Source organism: Hyaena hyaena, unplaced genomic scaffold (assembly GCF_003009895.1).
Source record: "Hyaena hyaena isolate Hyena2069 unplaced genomic scaffold, ASM300989v1 scaffold_29, whole genome shotgun sequence".
In the NCBI taxonomy this organism is placed as follows: domain Eukaryota; kingdom Metazoa; phylum Chordata; class Mammalia; order Carnivora; family Hyaenidae; genus Hyaena; species Hyaena hyaena.
In genome coordinates, this window is record NW_024080661.1 from 1,232,542 (window position 1) to 1,249,161 (window position 16,620).

The 16,620-nt window shown below is 56.2% G+C and overlaps 2 protein-coding genes and 2 non-coding genes across 6 annotated transcripts in view; all 4 read left to right on the forward strand.

Moving 5' to 3' along the window:
- The first annotated feature begins 688 nt into the window (after positions 1 to 688).
- Positions 689 to 6,317, forward strand: ARL5C (ADP ribosylation factor like GTPase 5C). Of its 2 annotated transcripts, XM_039227881.1 has the most exons (7): positions 689 to 773; positions 1,384 to 1,444; positions 1,569 to 1,664; positions 2,542 to 2,689; positions 3,400 to 3,483; positions 3,953 to 4,104; positions 5,533 to 6,317. In XM_039227881.1, exons 1-7 carry the CDS (start codon positions 728 to 730, stop codon positions 5,579 to 5,581), a joined length of 636 nt encoding a protein of 211 aa, XP_039083812.1. In that variant the 5' UTR covers positions 689 to 727; the 3' UTR covers positions 5,582 to 6,317. The 2 variants fall into 2 exon arrangements, with proteins under 2 accessions (XP_039083812.1, XP_039083813.1); XM_039227882.1 differs by lacking the exon at positions 1,569 to 1,664.
- Positions 6,318 to 7,030: 713 nt separating this feature from the next.
- On the forward strand, positions 7,031 to 7,102 carry TRNAC-GCA. The gene has a single exon. It is a non-coding gene; the product is annotated as a tRNA-Cys (tRNA).
- Positions 7,103 to 7,798: 696 nt separating this feature from the next.
- Positions 7,799 to 7,870, forward strand: TRNAC-GCA. Its single transcript has one exon. It is a non-coding gene; the product is annotated as a tRNA-Cys (tRNA).
- A 1,864-nt stretch (positions 7,871 to 9,734) lies between these two features.
- PLXDC1 (plexin domain containing 1) overlaps positions 9,735 to 16,620 on the forward strand; it is a 62,708-nt gene continuing 55,822 nt past the window's right edge. The window contains exon 1 of one of the 2 annotated variants that reach the window (XM_039227953.1): positions 9,735 to 9,959. In XM_039227953.1, coding sequence (XP_039083884.1) covers positions 9,884 to 9,959 — 76 coding nt within the window. In that variant the 5' untranslated portion in view covers positions 9,735 to 9,883. Of the gene's footprint in view, positions 9,960 to 10,895; positions 10,948 to 16,620 lie in introns of those variants that run through there. The other variant, XM_039227954.1, reaches the window with a different exon arrangement.

Sequence of the window (16,620 nt, forward strand, 5' to 3'; positions counted from 1 at the left end):
TATACGGTCTCTGGCTGTGAGCTCTCTCTCTATGCTCCATCCCTATCTTCAGATGTCCAACCCCCCTCCATCCCTCCGGACCTGGGAGCTGTGCCTGAGCAGTCAGTTTGCCAATGAATCATAGAAGCGGTACTGATTTATTTCTAGAAGTTGCCTATCACCAAGGGACTCTGGAGACCCTGCCCTTCCCTGAGGGAATCACAAGACAGACCCACACTAGTGAAACCACTAGAGAGAGATGTGTTGAGAGTTGGAATATTCTCCCATCTCAGAGAGGATCAGTGAGCCCTCTGATCCTCATAGCTGGCAGGTGCAGCAAGTAGGGTTTTGCCTCAGTCTAGTGCCCCAGACATGGCACTTGGAGAAGGGAGAGTTGGGGCCTGGTAGTGGGTCGCTGTGGTAAGCATCCTTGAGATGCAGTGGGGGAGCAGTTCACCCAGAGAACCTCTGGAGTCTTCTCAGGACAAAGGGGAGGATGTGGAGTCTGGACCCTGTTTTCCTTGACCTCTAGGGCTCTAGACAAGTAGCTTGTTCCTCACCATCATGATATACATAGCCCGGGGCTGGCGTCCCAGGGGATTCCCTGGCCCCTCAGGTGACTCGTGGGACTTCCTGAACTCATAGGCAAAACTTGCCCCCCCCCGGGGGGCGGGGCTGCAAGCACCCTGGCTCGACCCAGGTCCCCAAAGGTCGCTGAGTCTTGGCCCCTCTCCGGCCTGGAACCGCCATGGGACTACTGATCGCCAAACTGATGAGCACCTTCGGGAACCAGGGTAAAGGGCGCACAGTGCATTCAAGCGACCGCTTTGATCCGGCTCCCAACTGGGGCTCCCCCAGTCTGGGGTCGGGGAGGATGCTCTGGGGGACCTTGGGCTCCGAGGTCCTGCGTGGGCACTTCTTGCAGATTCCGCGATCTCGCCTGCCCCCTCCCCCACCCCGCTCTTCGAGGGTCGTGCGCTAAGGTGCACCCCAGGTCGCAGGGCTGGGCAAGCCTCCTTCATCCTGGCTAAAAGCCGCCGCCGGTTTCCTGCGATGGTGACTTCGCGCTCGGCTCTTTCCCCAGACCCTTTCTCTTGGCAAGCCCAGGGGGCCCCTGACCTTTCGGACGACCATATCTCTGGAAATACGGAGCGAAGGAGGTGGCGCTCAGCTCTCCTCTCCACTGTCTGGGAGTGGCGCGGGTGTCCGGGACTGGGTGGGAAGCAAACCTGTCCGGTTGGTTTTGTGGGGGGGGGGGGGGGGGGGGAGGGGAGCAGAAGTGGTACCGTGGGCAGAAGTCTCCCGGCCCGCTCCGTCTCCGTCTGGGGAAGCCCGGCGGGGAACACAGTCCCTTGGTTATTGGAGTCTGGCCCTGACCTTGTCCTTCCCCCTGGATGACTCCAGAGCACAAGGTTATCATCGTGGGACTGGACAATGCGGGAAAGACCACCATTCTCTACCAGCTGTAAGTGACCCTCTGATGGAAAGAGGTGGGGAGGGGTTGGATCTTTCCACTAGACTGACAGACATTTGGACCAATCAGCAATCACCAAGGAGCCCTTCCCTGGGTTCCCGGTTCTTTCCTGTAGCGAGGAAGAGTGGGGAGAGCGGACGCTGGTGGAACCTTCCTGGTACAGTGACCCTTCAGATCTGTGGCCCCTCGCCTGGGATTCGAATCCTGCCCGGTATGGGCAACCCGGTGCTCCCCGCCATACACCCCTCTGAACCTACCAGACCGGGTTGCAGCCCTGAAACTGTCAGAGGCGGACTTCTCTTCCCGCCTCCCTGCGCTTCGCTCCCCCTAGCGGCCGGTCCCTCCTTTCTAACTCGGGCACAGCACCTTTGCCTCCCAACTTTGTCCCCTTCTTCACACCCAAAGGGGAGGGCCGGCTTGGAGTCTGGCTGAGCTCCGTGGCTCCCGATCCAGCTGAGGCGGACATGAGTGCTGAGTAATTATCCATCGGAGCTTTTCCCAATATGCAGGCTCCGGAGGGCATCTCTCCCCTTTGGAGACTCCGGAGTATTTACTTAGAAAGATTTTCTCCTGAAAAAGTAGTGTGTGTAAATGATCATTTTAAACCAGAAGAAAAGAGAAAATCAAACAGTACACGCGCATACGGAGAAAAGTAAGCTTTTCACTTCCTATATAAAACCGTGTTTTCTATGTTAAAGCACCTCTCTGATGGCCTTCACTTTATCTGTCTCCTTTTCCCAATACCTTGCTACTCAAAGAGTGGTCCACAGACCAGCAGACCAACTGGGAGCTTGTTAGAAATGCAAAACACTGGGCCCCTGCCTAGACTCATCGGATCAGAATCTGCATTTTCACGAGATTCCCAGGCGATTCAACCGCATATTAAAGTTTGGGGACGCTGCTCTAATTAGATTCCCATCTCTCGGGTCTGCGCCAGGGGCAAGACTTGGTCTGCTCCTGCCTGCACTCCCCTGTGCCCAGAGGCTTGGTCAACCCGGGCTGAGCTGTTCTGAGCTTGATTCAGCCAGACTTGGGAGCAGAGGGAACAGAATGGGCCGAGCCCTTGATGTCCTCTCCTCCCTCCCCAGCCTGATGAACGAGGTGGTCCACACATCTCCCACCATCGGTAGCAATGTGGAGGAGATTGTTCTGCGAAAGACACACTTCCTCATGTGGGACATAGGGGGACAGGAGGCGCTGCGCTCTACCTGGAACACGTACTACTCCAACACTGAGGTGAGGAGAGTGTTGGGGCTGGAAGGGGCCGTCGAGGTGGCTGTGTGATGTGCGCCAGTCACTTAGCCTCTCTGAGCCTTGCTTCCCCCACTCTGTGAGGTGGAGACTGTAATAATGACTTCCCCCAATTGTGAAATTTAAATAATAACCAACAAATAATGCGGCACAGTGTTCCGTTAACATTTTTGAATACTTCTTGGCAGCTCTGTCTGCTTGCTGGCAGCTTTCTGTATGAGGCGCTGCATGGGGTGGGCCCCTGGTCTCCAGCGGCCTTACTTTCTTCCTCTGGCAGCAGTAGAATTCGGTGGTTTCCTTCCTGGAGGGGGCCAGGCAGAGACAGACTGTGGCCTCCAGCACTGCCGCTCACCAGCTGTATGTCGTAGAGCGAGAGCGGCCAAGCAGCTGAATGCGTCTCCTTATTTATAAATGGGGATCATCATGTTTCCAGTTGCACGGGGGACCCCCCTGGAGTCGTGAATGTGCAGGGCTTGGCACCGCCCCTGGCATACGGAGGTCGTGCCGTGTCCCCCCACTGCCCGGATGGAAAAGGGAGTTAAAATGGAACCAGAGCAGGGAGAGCTTGAGACCAGACCAGTTCTCTGTGGGGCTTACATCAGGGAGGTGCAGAGGCCAGTCTGGGAGCGCAGGGGGCAGGAGACCTGTTCATGAGAGGGAAAGCCCGCCACTCACCGTTCCCCTCCTCCGGCCAGTTCATCATCCTTGTGATTGACAGCACGGACCGGGATCGGCTGCTGACCACTCGGGAGGAGCTATACAGAATGCTGGCCCATGAGGTAAGGCCCCTGAGGTTGGGAGAGAGCCCAGTGTACTAGCTGTGTGACTTCAGCCTACTCACTTAGCCTCTCTGAGCTTCATTCCTGATCCCCCAGTCTCTGAGAGCCTCTACCCCAGCAGCCTGAAGAGCACTAATGCCCTCAGCACGACTGGGTCACAGAAGCCAGAGTTGCTCGTTGAGGTCCTGACCTCACTTCTCTTTCATTGTGGGACATCCCCCCACCCCCACCCCCAACAGGTCACTTCACCTTTCTTATCCTCAGTTTTCCCAAGTATGAAATGGAGAGGATCACCAAATTATTTCCTCATGGGACTGCAGGGATCCTCTGAGGCGCTTGGGAGGCATTCCAGATGCTGTCGGTGTCAATGGATGTGGCTGCTTCCATTTGATGTGGCTGCCCTATCCGTGTCCCACCTGGGCATTGCGTCTCCCACAGGCTGACTGGCGCCCGGCTCCTCTGTCCACAGGCTCTGCGAGATGCTTCCGTTCTCATCTTTGCCAACAAGCAGGATATGAAGGACTCCATGACCACCGTGGAGATCTCTCAATTCCTCACTCTCAGTGCCATCAAAGACCACCCGTGGCACATACAAGGCTGCTGTGCCCTCACTGGGGAAGGGTTAGTGGCCGCCCCCCACCTGTACTTCCAGGGTCCGGCTCAACCAACAGACAGCTGACCATCAGAACCTTCTCTTGTTTCTCTCCTGTCAGGGTCTGGCTCACGCTTGGCTCCTGGGCCAAGTCAGTCGAGCACCCACCCACAGTTGAGAGGCAGTGGGTGAGCAGTGAGCAGGGCAGAGCGCCTCTTTTCAGGCTGATTCTGAAAGAGAGACGACACTCCGCCCGAGCACAGACATCTTAGGTACAGAGAGGTGCTTTGAATAAAGTGAAATTGGATTAACAGCGATAGATGGGGCCGGGTTGGGTCTGATTGAGCTCTGGTGGTCAGGGACACCCTCGATTAGGACATGACCTTTGGGCTGCGACAGCCAAAGCCGTGGGAATACCTGGGGGGAAGCCTTCCAGGCAGAAGTTGCTGAGTCTTTCTGACCTTGAGTTTTCTTATCTGTAAAGAGGAGGGTGATTATACCTACTCCCTCTGTGAGTTCCCGGCGAGAGTGAGTGGCATCAACATTCAACATTTATCGAGCTCTGGGTTTGTGCCAGGCACTTTTCTAGGCATCAGAGAAACAGCAGCAAACAAACCACAAAAGCCCCCGCCCTCGTGGGAGGGGGCAGACAATACATAATAAAAATAAGAAAAATATATAGTGAGATAGAAAGTGTTAAGTGCTGGCAAAAGATCAGGTAGGCAAAGGAGATTGAAAGTATGTGGGCAAATGTTGCATTTTAGATAAGGTGCCAAGGAAGGGCCACTGAGAAAGTAGCTGCTGAGTAAATCATGAAGGATGTAAAGGAGCTAGGTCACAGTCAGGCCTGGAAAATTCTCTTTTCTCTCTCAAGTGGGATCACAGCAGGCTGGGGACCCAGGTACCTGGAGACTTGAGGCAGGTCGCCCAAGGAACCACACATTTCTTTTTTTTCCTTTTTAAATTTTTGTAATGTTTTATTTTTGAGAGAGAGAGAGAGAGAGAGAGAGAGCAGGGGAGTGTCAGAGAGAGACACAGAATCCAAGGACAGTCTCCAGGCTCTGAGCTAGCAGTCGGCACAGAGCCTGACGTGGGGCTCGAATCCACTAACAGCGAGATGATGACCTGAACCAGAGTCGGACACTTAACTGACTGAGCTACCCAGGCACCCCATGAAGCCACACATTTCTGATAGTGTCCTGGCCACCCTCCTCCCCCAACTCACAACCATCTCCTCTGCGAGACTGTAGACTCCAGAGGGCACGTCTGGTTTCTTCACCAGTAACCCCAACCCCTAGCATGGCACCTGAGGTACTCAGTCCATTTATACTCGTTGATTGAGAGATTGGATGGGACATTGGTTGTCCCCTCAATCAGCTCTGGTAGGGGCGGGGGGCTCAGAGCCCGTCATCCTCGCAGGATATGCTGATCGTTGCCCTGTTCCACCCTCCTTGCAGGCTGCCCGAGGGGCTCCAGTGGATGAAGTCCCAAACCACTGCCAACTGATGTCCCAGTCTGCGGCCATTTGCTTGGACTACGTGGGTAGAAAACCCAAGTGACTATTACTTTTCTACGATTCTCTGATGGGAGCTGGGTCAGCTTTGGACAGTGAAGTGAGATTGTCACAGTCCCCTCAACCGTGTGAGCTAGCCGAAACGCCCTGAATTGCTGCAGACAGGACAGCAGAAAAGCTGCATGGAAGTAGGTGTCCTTCACTCCATGGAAGTAGGTGTCCTTGGACTCACCAGGCAAGCTGTTGGACATGTTGAGGGACTAGAATGTGGAGCCCAGTCCCCTCCGCCTGCAACCTCTTTGAAAAAAGAAATGGGGGCCAAAGTAAGAGACCCCTGGAATTGCTCTTTATTTCTTAGAACCCCGCCCCTCGCCCCTGGCTCCTATCCCAGCTCTCCCTCAGCCACCTTTGAGCAAAGGAGATTCCAGAGAGGTGAAGGGGCAGGCTCTGGGGAAGGACACCAAAGCCAAACACTGGTGGGAAGGGAGAGGGAGGAGGGCGGGACACCCCAGACAGGGATAGTCCCTTGCATGGCGGGGAGTTCCACTCCTCCCAGGCCTCTCTGTTTCCTCTGAGATGCTGGCTCTGACCACAGCTTTTGAGCGTTCAGCCATCTCATCGTACGCCCTTCATTCCCAGCCCTTCCAATGTGAATCCCACTCCTCCCAAATTTCCCCGATTCCTACAGGGTGCTCATCTTGACCATCTTTTGTAATGATTTTTTCCCACATGGCTTTAGAATTTTTACAAAAGTGTAATAAATGCCAGTGAAAACTGCCCACCTCTTATTTCTGCTAGCTCCTTCTACCTGTGCTTCAAACTGGCTTTTGGTTTTTGTACAGGGCTATCAGGTAGGGGGAAATCTTCCTTGGAAATGGAGGGATGGTGCCTTAAGGTCCATCTGTCCAGAGGACTGGCTGGCTCTTTGGTCGTGGGCTCTACCACCCTCTGCCAGGTAACTGACACGTGGCTTGCCAGGACTGGGAGCTTTCGGCTGTACCTGGGTCTAGGGGGTGAGGGTGACTTGATGCTGACTCATGAGGGAGGGGAGCAGTGGCCCTTAGGGATTAGAAAAGCCCAGGAGTCCCATCTAGGTAGAGCTGGAGACAGGATGGAAACCCAGGCTGTCAATCTGTGTACAAGGAGCAGTGCTCTTGCCCCACAAAGTCTGGGATGCTCCTGGAGTCCGTGTGCCTCTTTCCTTCCCAAGTCAAGCAGTGGACATCTTGGGGCAGTCTGGACAGTTATAGACAGCCCAGGATTCCTTAACCCTGTGGTTTTCCTGAGGTGTGATTATGAAGGAAGAACTAAGCAATCCTAGCCATCCCCATTCAGATTCTCTGCTCTTTCCATTAGATCGTTTTGGCAGAGCACTTAGCAGCATAATTTAATACTTCCTTATACTACAGAAATTTATTCTAACAAGACAGTGATGGCGTGTTGGGGGTATAGCTCAGTGGTAGAGCATTTGACTGCAGATCAAGAGGTCCCCGGTTCAAATCCGGGTGCCCCCTCTCCATACCTGGCTTTTCGTGTTTTCTTTGTTCTGCAGTCCACCTCTCAAAGTGCCCTAGCGAGGAAGAAGGGACGCAACGCGGGGCCCTACTACCTCCTTTTGCAGGCAGGCGACGAGGCAGTCCCGGCCCCGCAGATTCACTCACTCAGCTCGCGTGTGCCGACTAGCGGGATGCAGTGCGAGGGCAAGGAGCTCTAGCTTAAGCCTAGGTGGACGGTACCGACGGCCCCCTCGGTAGTGCTAGGGCTGAGACGGGCGTAACCGCAGGTCCGCCTGGCCAGTGACCCGACGGCTCTTCCCGGGGAGGGAGGCCGAGTATCTAAGGGCCAGACTTGGGCTGGGCAAGGAAGGCCCAGAGAAGCGCGCCTGAGCGGGCGGGACGGAAAGAGAAGCAGTAAAGGAGCTGTACGGGGCAGGAAACGGGGAACCCCGAGCAAGAGAATGTCCCCGAATCGAAGGCTCTCGAACGATCTCGAGGGATTTCCCCTCCCACATTCCCAAACTGCATTTTTCTTACACTGTCAGTAGAAATCCTTAGCTCAGAGTTTCGGGAAGCAAGTTTTGCGTCCAGGAGAGTAATCTTTTGAGATCGACATCCTGCACAACTTTTCGGATCCCACTTCTTTTCGCAAACTCATCAAAGCGCCTGCGCAGCAGTAGCACTAAGAGACTACCGCGCCAAGACACCAGCAGAGGGGGTATAGCTCAGTGGTAGAGCATTTGACTGCAGATCAAGAGGTCCCCGGTTCAAATCCGGGTGCCCCCTTGGCGTCTGTTTTCATGCACCACAGGGTTCTTGTGAACCTCTCCGATTTTATTTAAATCCTTACGCTCCCCCCTTCCACAATTTTATGCTGACATTTCCTTTGCCATCCTTCTTCTGGGAAGACGACAATCGGTGCAAGAAAGACGAGAGAGCGCAAAAAGCGGGAATTCTCAAGCTATGATTCTTAAAATGTGGTCCCCGGACCAGCACCACCACCTGGGAGGGTGCTGGAAACGCAGATTTTCGATTTCTTGAATTAGAAACTTGGGGGTGGCTTCCAGAAATTTGTATTTTAATAAGCCCTCCAGGTGATTCTGATGTGCACTCAAGATCCTGAGGCTTACATTAAAAAAATTCCCTTCGCTCGCTTCTAATTTTTTCCAAGCTGCTGTTTTCAGCCTGAGCCCTTAAAAGAAACCTTGAAGACAGACCGCGGCTCGCCGCGTGGCCACAAGAGGGCAGCAAGAAGCCGCAGCTGGAGGCGGAGGCCTATTCCCATTTGAGAGGAGGCAAAATTGGGATTTTGAATTAGACAACGAGAAGAACTTATAGACAGGTCTTACTTACCTTTTCCCATTGTAAGGGGTTAAAGAATTCAGGGCTGGAGGAGGTTGTTTCTGGGACCCTGAATCCAGAAGAAGGAGGAACTGGGATTCCGAGAGATTAGGGGGCCTTTCGTTCTCGTTTCCTTCTCAGGTCCCTTATCTGGCCTCAGTGTCAGGGAACCCCCCACTTCCAGCCCACGCTGTTCCTTCTCCTGTCCCCAGGCGTATCCCTCTTCTGGGGAATTCCCCCAAGGGCACTCAGCGTCCATACCCTACCGGTCGGCGAGTGTCCAGTCCCTAGGCCACGGCAGAAACCAGAAGCCCCTTACCCCTCACTCGCCCACCCCCCAGTGCTCCAGCTCCTTGGCATCGCACAAAGTAGGTCAGGGGAGGGATGAGACACCTCCGTGTCCTGACCTGATTCCCCGCTATTAAATCTCCTAAATTGCAGGTATTTTTATTCTGTCCTGGAAGAAAAAAAACGGTGATCTGTCCCCAGAGTCTGTCATAAGTCTGGCAGGTGGGATGAGACGTCTTCTTGCTATGGGGCTGGCTTTGAAGATTGATTGGGACCCTGAGCAGGCTTGGGGCCCCAGAGAGAAGGGTGGCCTCGGCTACCTCCTGTGGGGGGTGAGGGGGGGGGTGCAGGCTCTTTTAAAGTAGGGGTGAACCAGGCGCTTCCACCCCCACCCCCCTCCCCGTCTGCTGGGCTGGTGGGCAAGACGGTGCTGGAAATGGGGAGTGAAGGGGGAGGGGGAGCCATGGGGGTGGGAGTGGGTGAAATTCGGGCCTGTGCTGGTGAGAGAAGCTGGGGGGGCCTCTGCTACAAAGGGAGATTCCTGGGGTGGGGATGGGCATCAGAAACCCACAGAACTCCGAGGAACAGCCCAGAAAGTCGGGAAGCCTGGTAGAGCTTGGGGGGTCGGTATGGCAGGAGTCCATCGTTCCAGAAAAGGGGCGGCCTGTCCCTTCCTGGGGTGTGCACCTCCCACCAGGGTTTGGTCTCCCCGGCTTTCCCACGGGAGTGGAGGAGGGGAAGGGGGGCAGGAGCTAAGGTGCGAGGTGGGAGTCCGCAGATGCTCTCCAGGGCTTCTCCCAGCCCGGGGTCCCCCGCCCCGTCCCCTACTCCGCCCCCAGCCACCCCCCCAACACCCCCCTGCCCCCGCCGTGGGAGTGCTCCGGGAGGGCTGGGAGGACCGGGGAAGACTGGGGGAGCGCTCAGGAGGCGCCGCGCCCCCCCGCCCCGCCCCCTCCGCTCCCGCGCTCCGGGAGGCCGCCGCTCCGCTTGCTCGCTGCCCGCCCGCGCCCGCGCCCGCGCCCGCGCCGCTCCGCCGGGCCCCGCGCTCCGCCGCCTGCTCGCCACCCACTCCTCCGCCCGCCAGCCCCGGGGACCGAGCCGCCCAAGCCCGGCCCCTCCCTCGCCGGGGCCCGGGCCGCAGCGGGCCGGGGGCGGGTCCTGGCACCCACCATGCGGGCAGAGCTCTGGCTCCTGGTGCTGGTGCTCAGGGAGGCTGCCCGGGCGCTGAGCCCCCCGCCCGGAGCAGGTAGGACTGGCCGGAGTTGGTCGGGGGTGGGGGTGGGGGGCGCTGCAGGAGGGGAGGGGGCAGGCAGGCAGGCGTGGGCACGGGCAAGTACCCCCGGGCTGGTGCTGTCGGGCTGCTGGTGAGGTGGGGGGACTGTCCGCGGGGGGCCAGGGGCTCTGTGGGCTGTGGCAGGTGGACAGGGTCCCACTCACTTTCTTTAAACACACAGGATGTGTGAGAGTAAAGGCGGCAGACATTGATACCCCCAATTCTTTCCTCCTGGAAGGACACTGGAGGGACCCCAGCAGAGGGGGCTACATAGAGCAGTGGCTCTGGCCCCAAACAGGACAGTGGGGGAGTCGTAAGGACCCCTGGCCACAGTGAAGGAGGATGAATTCTGATGAGATGGGAGCCTGGGGTGCCTCCTGCCCCAGCTTAGCCTCCTCTTTCTCTTCCCTGCCCCACCTCCCCCCACCCCCGTCCCCAACCTGACCCAGGTTGGGTTCTGAGTCAGTTTTGGGGGCTGGGTGGGAGCAGTCAGGGGGATGGTGGAGACCTAGCATCTCTCCCACAGGAAGCTCTGTAGCAGCCTGGCCTGCTAGCAGCCTTCCTCTCCCTGTTTGGATCCTGGAGAACAGTCCTGGGGCCACCAAGAAGCGACTCGCTGCTCCCCCAGCCCCCAGCCCTCAGGGTCCTCCTGTCATTCGTGCTGTGCTGTCCTTGTGGACTTTGGTCATTAGTTGCTCTGGCTCTGGATAGTGGGGGGCTCCTATTTGCACACTCCTCTCCCCTACACCGTTCTCCGTGATCATCTCTCCTACCTGGAAGTCCTTTCTGAGGTCTACCTTGAATCTCTCATATTATAAAAGATCCATTTTTCAGCATGCAATTTTCCATGCCCCTCCTTTCTCCTCAGGCACCCAAACCTTTCCTGGAGTTGGGGAAGTGGGTAATTTGCAGTCCAGCCTCTTGACAGAATTGGGAAGACAGAGCTTTATGCCTCAATGACGTAGGTGTCCTTTAAATGGGACAGGGCAGTGGCACGAGGTTGGCCAGGGAGATGCTGTGGTTGGGGCTGCTTCAGCTCTGAGGTGTGCTACATCAGGCACAGCGTCAGGGACCGCCTTCTTGACATTAACGGTCCTTGTATGTAGCTGAGAAAGGCTTGGGTCCCTGCTGAGAAGGAGGGTGGGCAAGGGTACTGATGGTGGAAATGTGGGCCCAGCGCAGAGGAAGCTCATGTGGCAAGAGGCTGTTGGTTCAGAGCCACCGGGTTTTGGAGAGACCACACAGAGAAGGGCCAGAAACTTGGCTTCTTGTCCCAACATTTCACTTGCTGTGTGACCTTGAGCAAGTTACTTTCCTTCTCTGGGCCTGTTTCTCCACTGATAAAGTGAGGCTGTCAGCAAAATCTTTACCTCTTGGTGATGGGATTATGAGAGATTTTTTTTTTCTTTTTTATGACTGTCTTTCCTTTTCAGATTTGTTTTGATATGTGTAGGTAATTGATAATTCAAAAAAATAGATATAAAAAAGAAGAGGTTGGACAGGTCAGTTTTGGAAGTCCCTTGTGGCCGCAAACCTGGCGGGATCTTCTGAACCCCAGGATGTGACTGGGTTGATGACGAGGGTGGGGCTCTGGACCCCCTGACTGAGTTGGGAAAACCATGGAGAGGGTTGGGGGAGGGGCACTGAGAGGTCATAGGCATGTGCCAGAGGGTGGTGGCCAGACTGGGTCCTGAGGGCTGCCCCTTCAGAGTCGAGTTGGGGTAGTAGATGCCTGGGGAGTCCAGGAAGGGGGGGGCAGGCAGAGGCTTGATTCACATCTCTAAGTAGAGGACACCCTGTCTTCTCAGCTTTGCCAGAGATTCGGCCAGGAAAAATGGACTTTCTCTGCAGCAGGAGACATGGGTTGGACTAAGGAAGCTCTAGGAAGCCAGAGGGGGCAGCTGTCGACTCTCAGTCCAGAGGTTTTTTTCACCAGGCCGGGATGGACTGGAGGAAGGGCCTGTGGGGAGGTAGGGGGAGGTTGTCTGCTGGAGGAAGAGACGTAGGGGTGAGATAGTTTAGGGGTGGGCTGCTAAGGAGGGACAGCCTGGCTCAGATCAGCGGTGGAGCCCATGGGCCTGGTAAAAGGGCAGCGGGGAGCTGGATGTGAAGGGTGCCATCCAGCCCCAAGGCTCCAAGCTCCGTGGGCAGGGGGCCTTCAGGAGGGCACTGTGGTCTGCCCTCCCTCTTGATGGGTTGGCTTGTTCGGTGGAATCTTGAAACTTCATCCATCATTAGAATAGGAGCAGGAGAAAGATGAGTGGCCCAAAGATATAGTCGGGAGGTGGGGAAAGACCATTAGAGGCTGACAGACAGGCAGATGGACAGACAGGAAGATGGCCTTAGGAGGCCGGGGCCAGAGTCTGGCCCCAGTGGGACCAGCAGTGCCTAAAACAGACATAGAAAGAAGAGGTGGCAGGAGGGCTTGTCTTTGGTCTGGGAGCCGGGAGATCAGGCCCAACAGCAATCCCTGGTGATTCTGGCAACTTCCTCATTTCTCTGCACCTTGGTTTCCTCTTCTATAAAGTGGGGTTTGGGCCAGATTGTGTCTAGGGCCCCTTATAGCCACGATTCTGCTTCCAACCTCCTTTCCACCAGACACTTCCGAACTGAGACTTAAGTCCAAATTTCTTTTTTTTTTTTTTCAAATTGGGAAATTTTCTATTACCCAGAAAAAGCATTAATAAATAAGAGCTTGGATTTTATTGCCTTAAAGTCCGAATTTCTTAGAGTGGAGAGCCTCCTCCCATGCCAGCACCTGCTCCCACTCTCCCCAGGTCCACCCCTCAGCACATCCAGGCTGTGTCCCTGCTGGTCCTCAAGTAACTGGCTTCTCTTCCTCCGGGTCTCAGCTCAAGGGCCACCTTCTCAGAGAGGCCCACCCTGATGGCTCTGCCCAGGCAAGCAATGAAACCCAGCCCTCTGTCTGTCTTACAGCACCCATCACCACCACACATTGCCTTGTTCACCACATTCTTCATTTTGCAGTCTTTTCCAACTGGAATTTTCATGGGCACAGGGGTTGTGTCTGCCTGATCCCTGTTGTTGCCCCAGCACCCAGCACAGTGCCTGGCACACAGCAGGGTTCCGATGAATGTGTCCTGAGTGAGTGAGTGAATCAGAGGTGGTCACGGACCCCAAACTCTCCCTATGAGAGAAGCTCACATAGAGCCAAGCTCTTCTCTCTTCTCCTCTGACTACTTGCCGGTCCCTTCCTGCTACTCCCTTGTGCTTCCTTCCCTCACCCCAGGGGAAGGTCCTGGGTGGGAGTCTCAGTGGGCTTCCCAGCAAGCAAACCTCAGTGGGTTTCTCGGGGAAGGCAGGGACCTTTGCTGGGTGCTTTGTGCATAGCATTTTGTTAAAGACTCCAAGTGTAGGTTTTATGATCTCCCTTTTACAGATAAGGAAACTGAGGTTTGGAGAGATGAGGTCATTTGTCCAGTGTCACAGTCAGTAAGTAGTAGATTTAGGGTTCAACCTCAAGTTTGTATGATTCCAAACCTGTGCTCCTGTATTGCTGTGGCATCGCGGCGGGGCGGGGGGGGGGGGGTTCCCGGTGGGCCGGTGCCCCGGGGAAAGGGTTTTCTCCGCCTTGTGGATCTCAAGTAACCAAAGCGTTTAAAGACCCCCCATCCCCCCATCCTTCCCTCCTTCCCTTCCCTACTCCCTTCCCTCCCTCCCTCCTTCCTTCCTCCCTTCCTCCCTCTTTTCCTTCCTCCTTCCTTCCTTCCTTCCTTCCTTCCTTCCTTCCTTCCTTCCTTCCTTCCTCCCTTCCTTCCCTCCTCCCTCTTTCCCTTCTTCCTTCCTTCCTTCCTTCCTTCCTTCCTTCCTTCCTTCCTTCCTTCCTTCCTCCTTCCCTCCCTCCCTCCCTCTTTTCTTTCCTTTCTTCCTCCCTCCCCCTTTTCTTTCCTCCCTCCCTCCCTCCCTTCCTTTCTTCCTTCCTTCCTTCCTTCCTCCCTCCCTCTTTCCCTTCCCCCTTCCTTCCTTCTCTCCTCCCTCTTTCCCTTCCTTCCTTCCCCCATCTCTCCCTTCCTTCCTCCCTTCCTCTTTTCTTTCCTTCCTTCCTCCCTCCCTCCCTCCCTCCCTTCCTCCCTCCCTCCCCCTCCCCCTTTTCTTTCCTCCCTTCCTTCCTCCCTCCCTTCCTCCCTCCCCCTTTTCCTTCCTTCCTTCTTCCTTCCCTCCCTCCCTTCCTTCCTTCCTCCCTTCCTCCCTCCCTCTTTTCCTTCCTTCCTTCCTTCCTTCCTCGCTTCCTTCCTTCATTCTTCCTTCCCTCCCTCCCTCCCTCCCTTCCTTCCTCCCTTCCTTCCTTCCTCTTTTCCTCCCTTCCTTCCTCCCTTCCTTCCTTCCTTCCTCCCTCCCTCCCTTCCTCTTTTCCTCCCTTCCTTCCTTCCTCCCTTCCTTCCTTCCTCCCTCCCTCCCTCCCTCCCTTCCTTCCTTCCTTTCTTCCAGCATCTACATGTGCTAACTGAGCGCTTGCTCTGCATCAGGAACCTGGAGTCTGCAGATGCACAGGCAGCAACAACTTGTGGAGGTCAGGGCTGGGACGGTGCACGTAGCATCTGGGGAGAGGGGGAGGGATGTGAGGGGATGCTTTGGGAAGAGGTGACATCTTATGGGACTTGAAGGATGAGCAAAAGCTCCTCAGAAGAAGGGTTCATTTATGGAGCAGAGTGGTCCCGGCTGGGAAAGCCATGTGTGTGAGGCCCTGTGGCCTGGGTCCCGGAGAGGGCTTTAGGGAGACAGGAGGCTGGAGAAGAGAGCACAGATCTGGTCAGGAAGGGCCTTCAGCTGGAGGGCTGTGGAGAGCTGGATGCAAGGGACAGATGGAATCACGTGTGTCCTCTAGAAAGGATGCCCTGGAGAGAGTGGGAGAGACTAGTTTGAGGGCATGGAGGGTGGAGGCTGTGGCTGTGGGGTTGGAATGGCAAGCTTGGGTGCTGGGGGGGATGAGCGAGGTTTGGCCAGACACGGGGGTGGCGTGATGTGGCCTCCTGAAGTCCGCCAGTGGCTTCTTGCGCCAGAGCAGGGCAGTGGTGCATGGAGGGACCTGGGGTTCTACTGCGGCCGGGCTGCCCCCCCGCATGCCAGGGGACACAGTGTCCCAGGGCAGCTCCTAAGTGCAGACGCAGTGATCCCCGTAAGCCCGGCCCACACTCCAGTCCTTCCCTGGGCTGCCCTGCACCTTAGGAAACAGCCTGGGGTTGCTGGTCACTCCTTGTTACACTTTCTGTGGCCTGAGCAGACCCCGAGGTCAGCCTGCCCGTGTGCCAATCTTGCCGTGGACTAGCTGTGTGACCTTGGGAGATTCCTTAACATCTCTGTGCCTCTGTTCCCAGTTTGTTAAATAGATCTAAAACTAGCGTTATTGGGAACATTAAATGAGTTGATCTGTTTAAAGGCTTTGGAAGAGCTGTAGCACAGAGTAAGCATTTCTGAAAAGTTAGCTGCCATTTTCATTCTTCCTGTTACTGTTGCGACAGTATGCTCCTTGGGGCCATGGGTGGACACGTAGATGAGTAAAGAGCAGTGTGATCTCCACGAGCCTCTCGCCGTCACTCACAGGCAGGTGCGCTCACATGACACAGGGGGCTGGGAAGATGGCGCTCTCCAATGCAGGACAGAAGGTAGAGCAGAGAGTGGCCAAGGGGCGGATAAGTGTGCGACACATGTGTGAGCACGTGGGGGGATGGCCTGGACCTCCAGGCAAGTCTGTGTGTGCACAGGCACGTGGGCCTCTACGCGCACACACACGTGAGCAGCCAGCTGTGCTGGCTCCTTCTACAGGCTGAGGGGGGATGTCCTGTCCTTGCCAACTGGGAGGGGGGAGAGTGGCAGGGAGACAGATGTCGTGGGGGCTGAGAGGGTCAGACTCAGGGCTGGGCCAGCGTAGGGCAGGTTCCTGGGAAGCTTCCCTCTCTGTCCCCTTCCCTGCTCGACTTAGTGGACTCTGCCTCTGACCTTGGCCCTGAGCCCTCTAATTATAAAGCCTTCTCATTTGTTTTTCACTTGATGCTCATGGCAGCCTGTGCCATAGGTATGACGGTCATCCCCGTTTTAGTGATGAAGGAATTGAGGCTCCGGGAGGTAAACAGATGGGTCCAAGGTCAAACAGCTTGTGGGTACAGGTATCCATTCTCCGACCCCTCATCAGGCTGGGCCCCCCTTCCCAGCGCTCTTCTCAGGCCTTGGGCCCCCACGTTGCAGGCACCTTCCTGTCTCAGTTGCAGCGTTGTGATGCCTGCCGATCTCCAGCATCCCTTTCCAGGTCGGCTAAGCTCTTCCGCTTGCTCTGTACATGTTCCTTTCCTGTTCTGGCTCTTGCCCAGGCCCGAGGGCTGCTTGAGGGAGGACCGGGGGAGCTGGGCAGAGCAGCCCAGCACAAACAGTTGTATCTCCAGAGGCAGCTGTGGCCCCACCCGAGAGGGGCAGGACAGCCTTGGCCTGGGGTCTGAGCCACGGGCAGACTGCCTTCCCAGCACTGGGATTAGGCCCATCTCAGCCAGTGGGTAACCTGGGGAAGGGGCCCGGGGGCTGCCCCTCTCCCCACCTTCTCCAGAGCATCTGGTTGCGATTAGGGGCAGAGAAGTGAGAGAGGGCCGGCAAGGGTCCAGCAAGCACCAGCAGCCAAGAATGA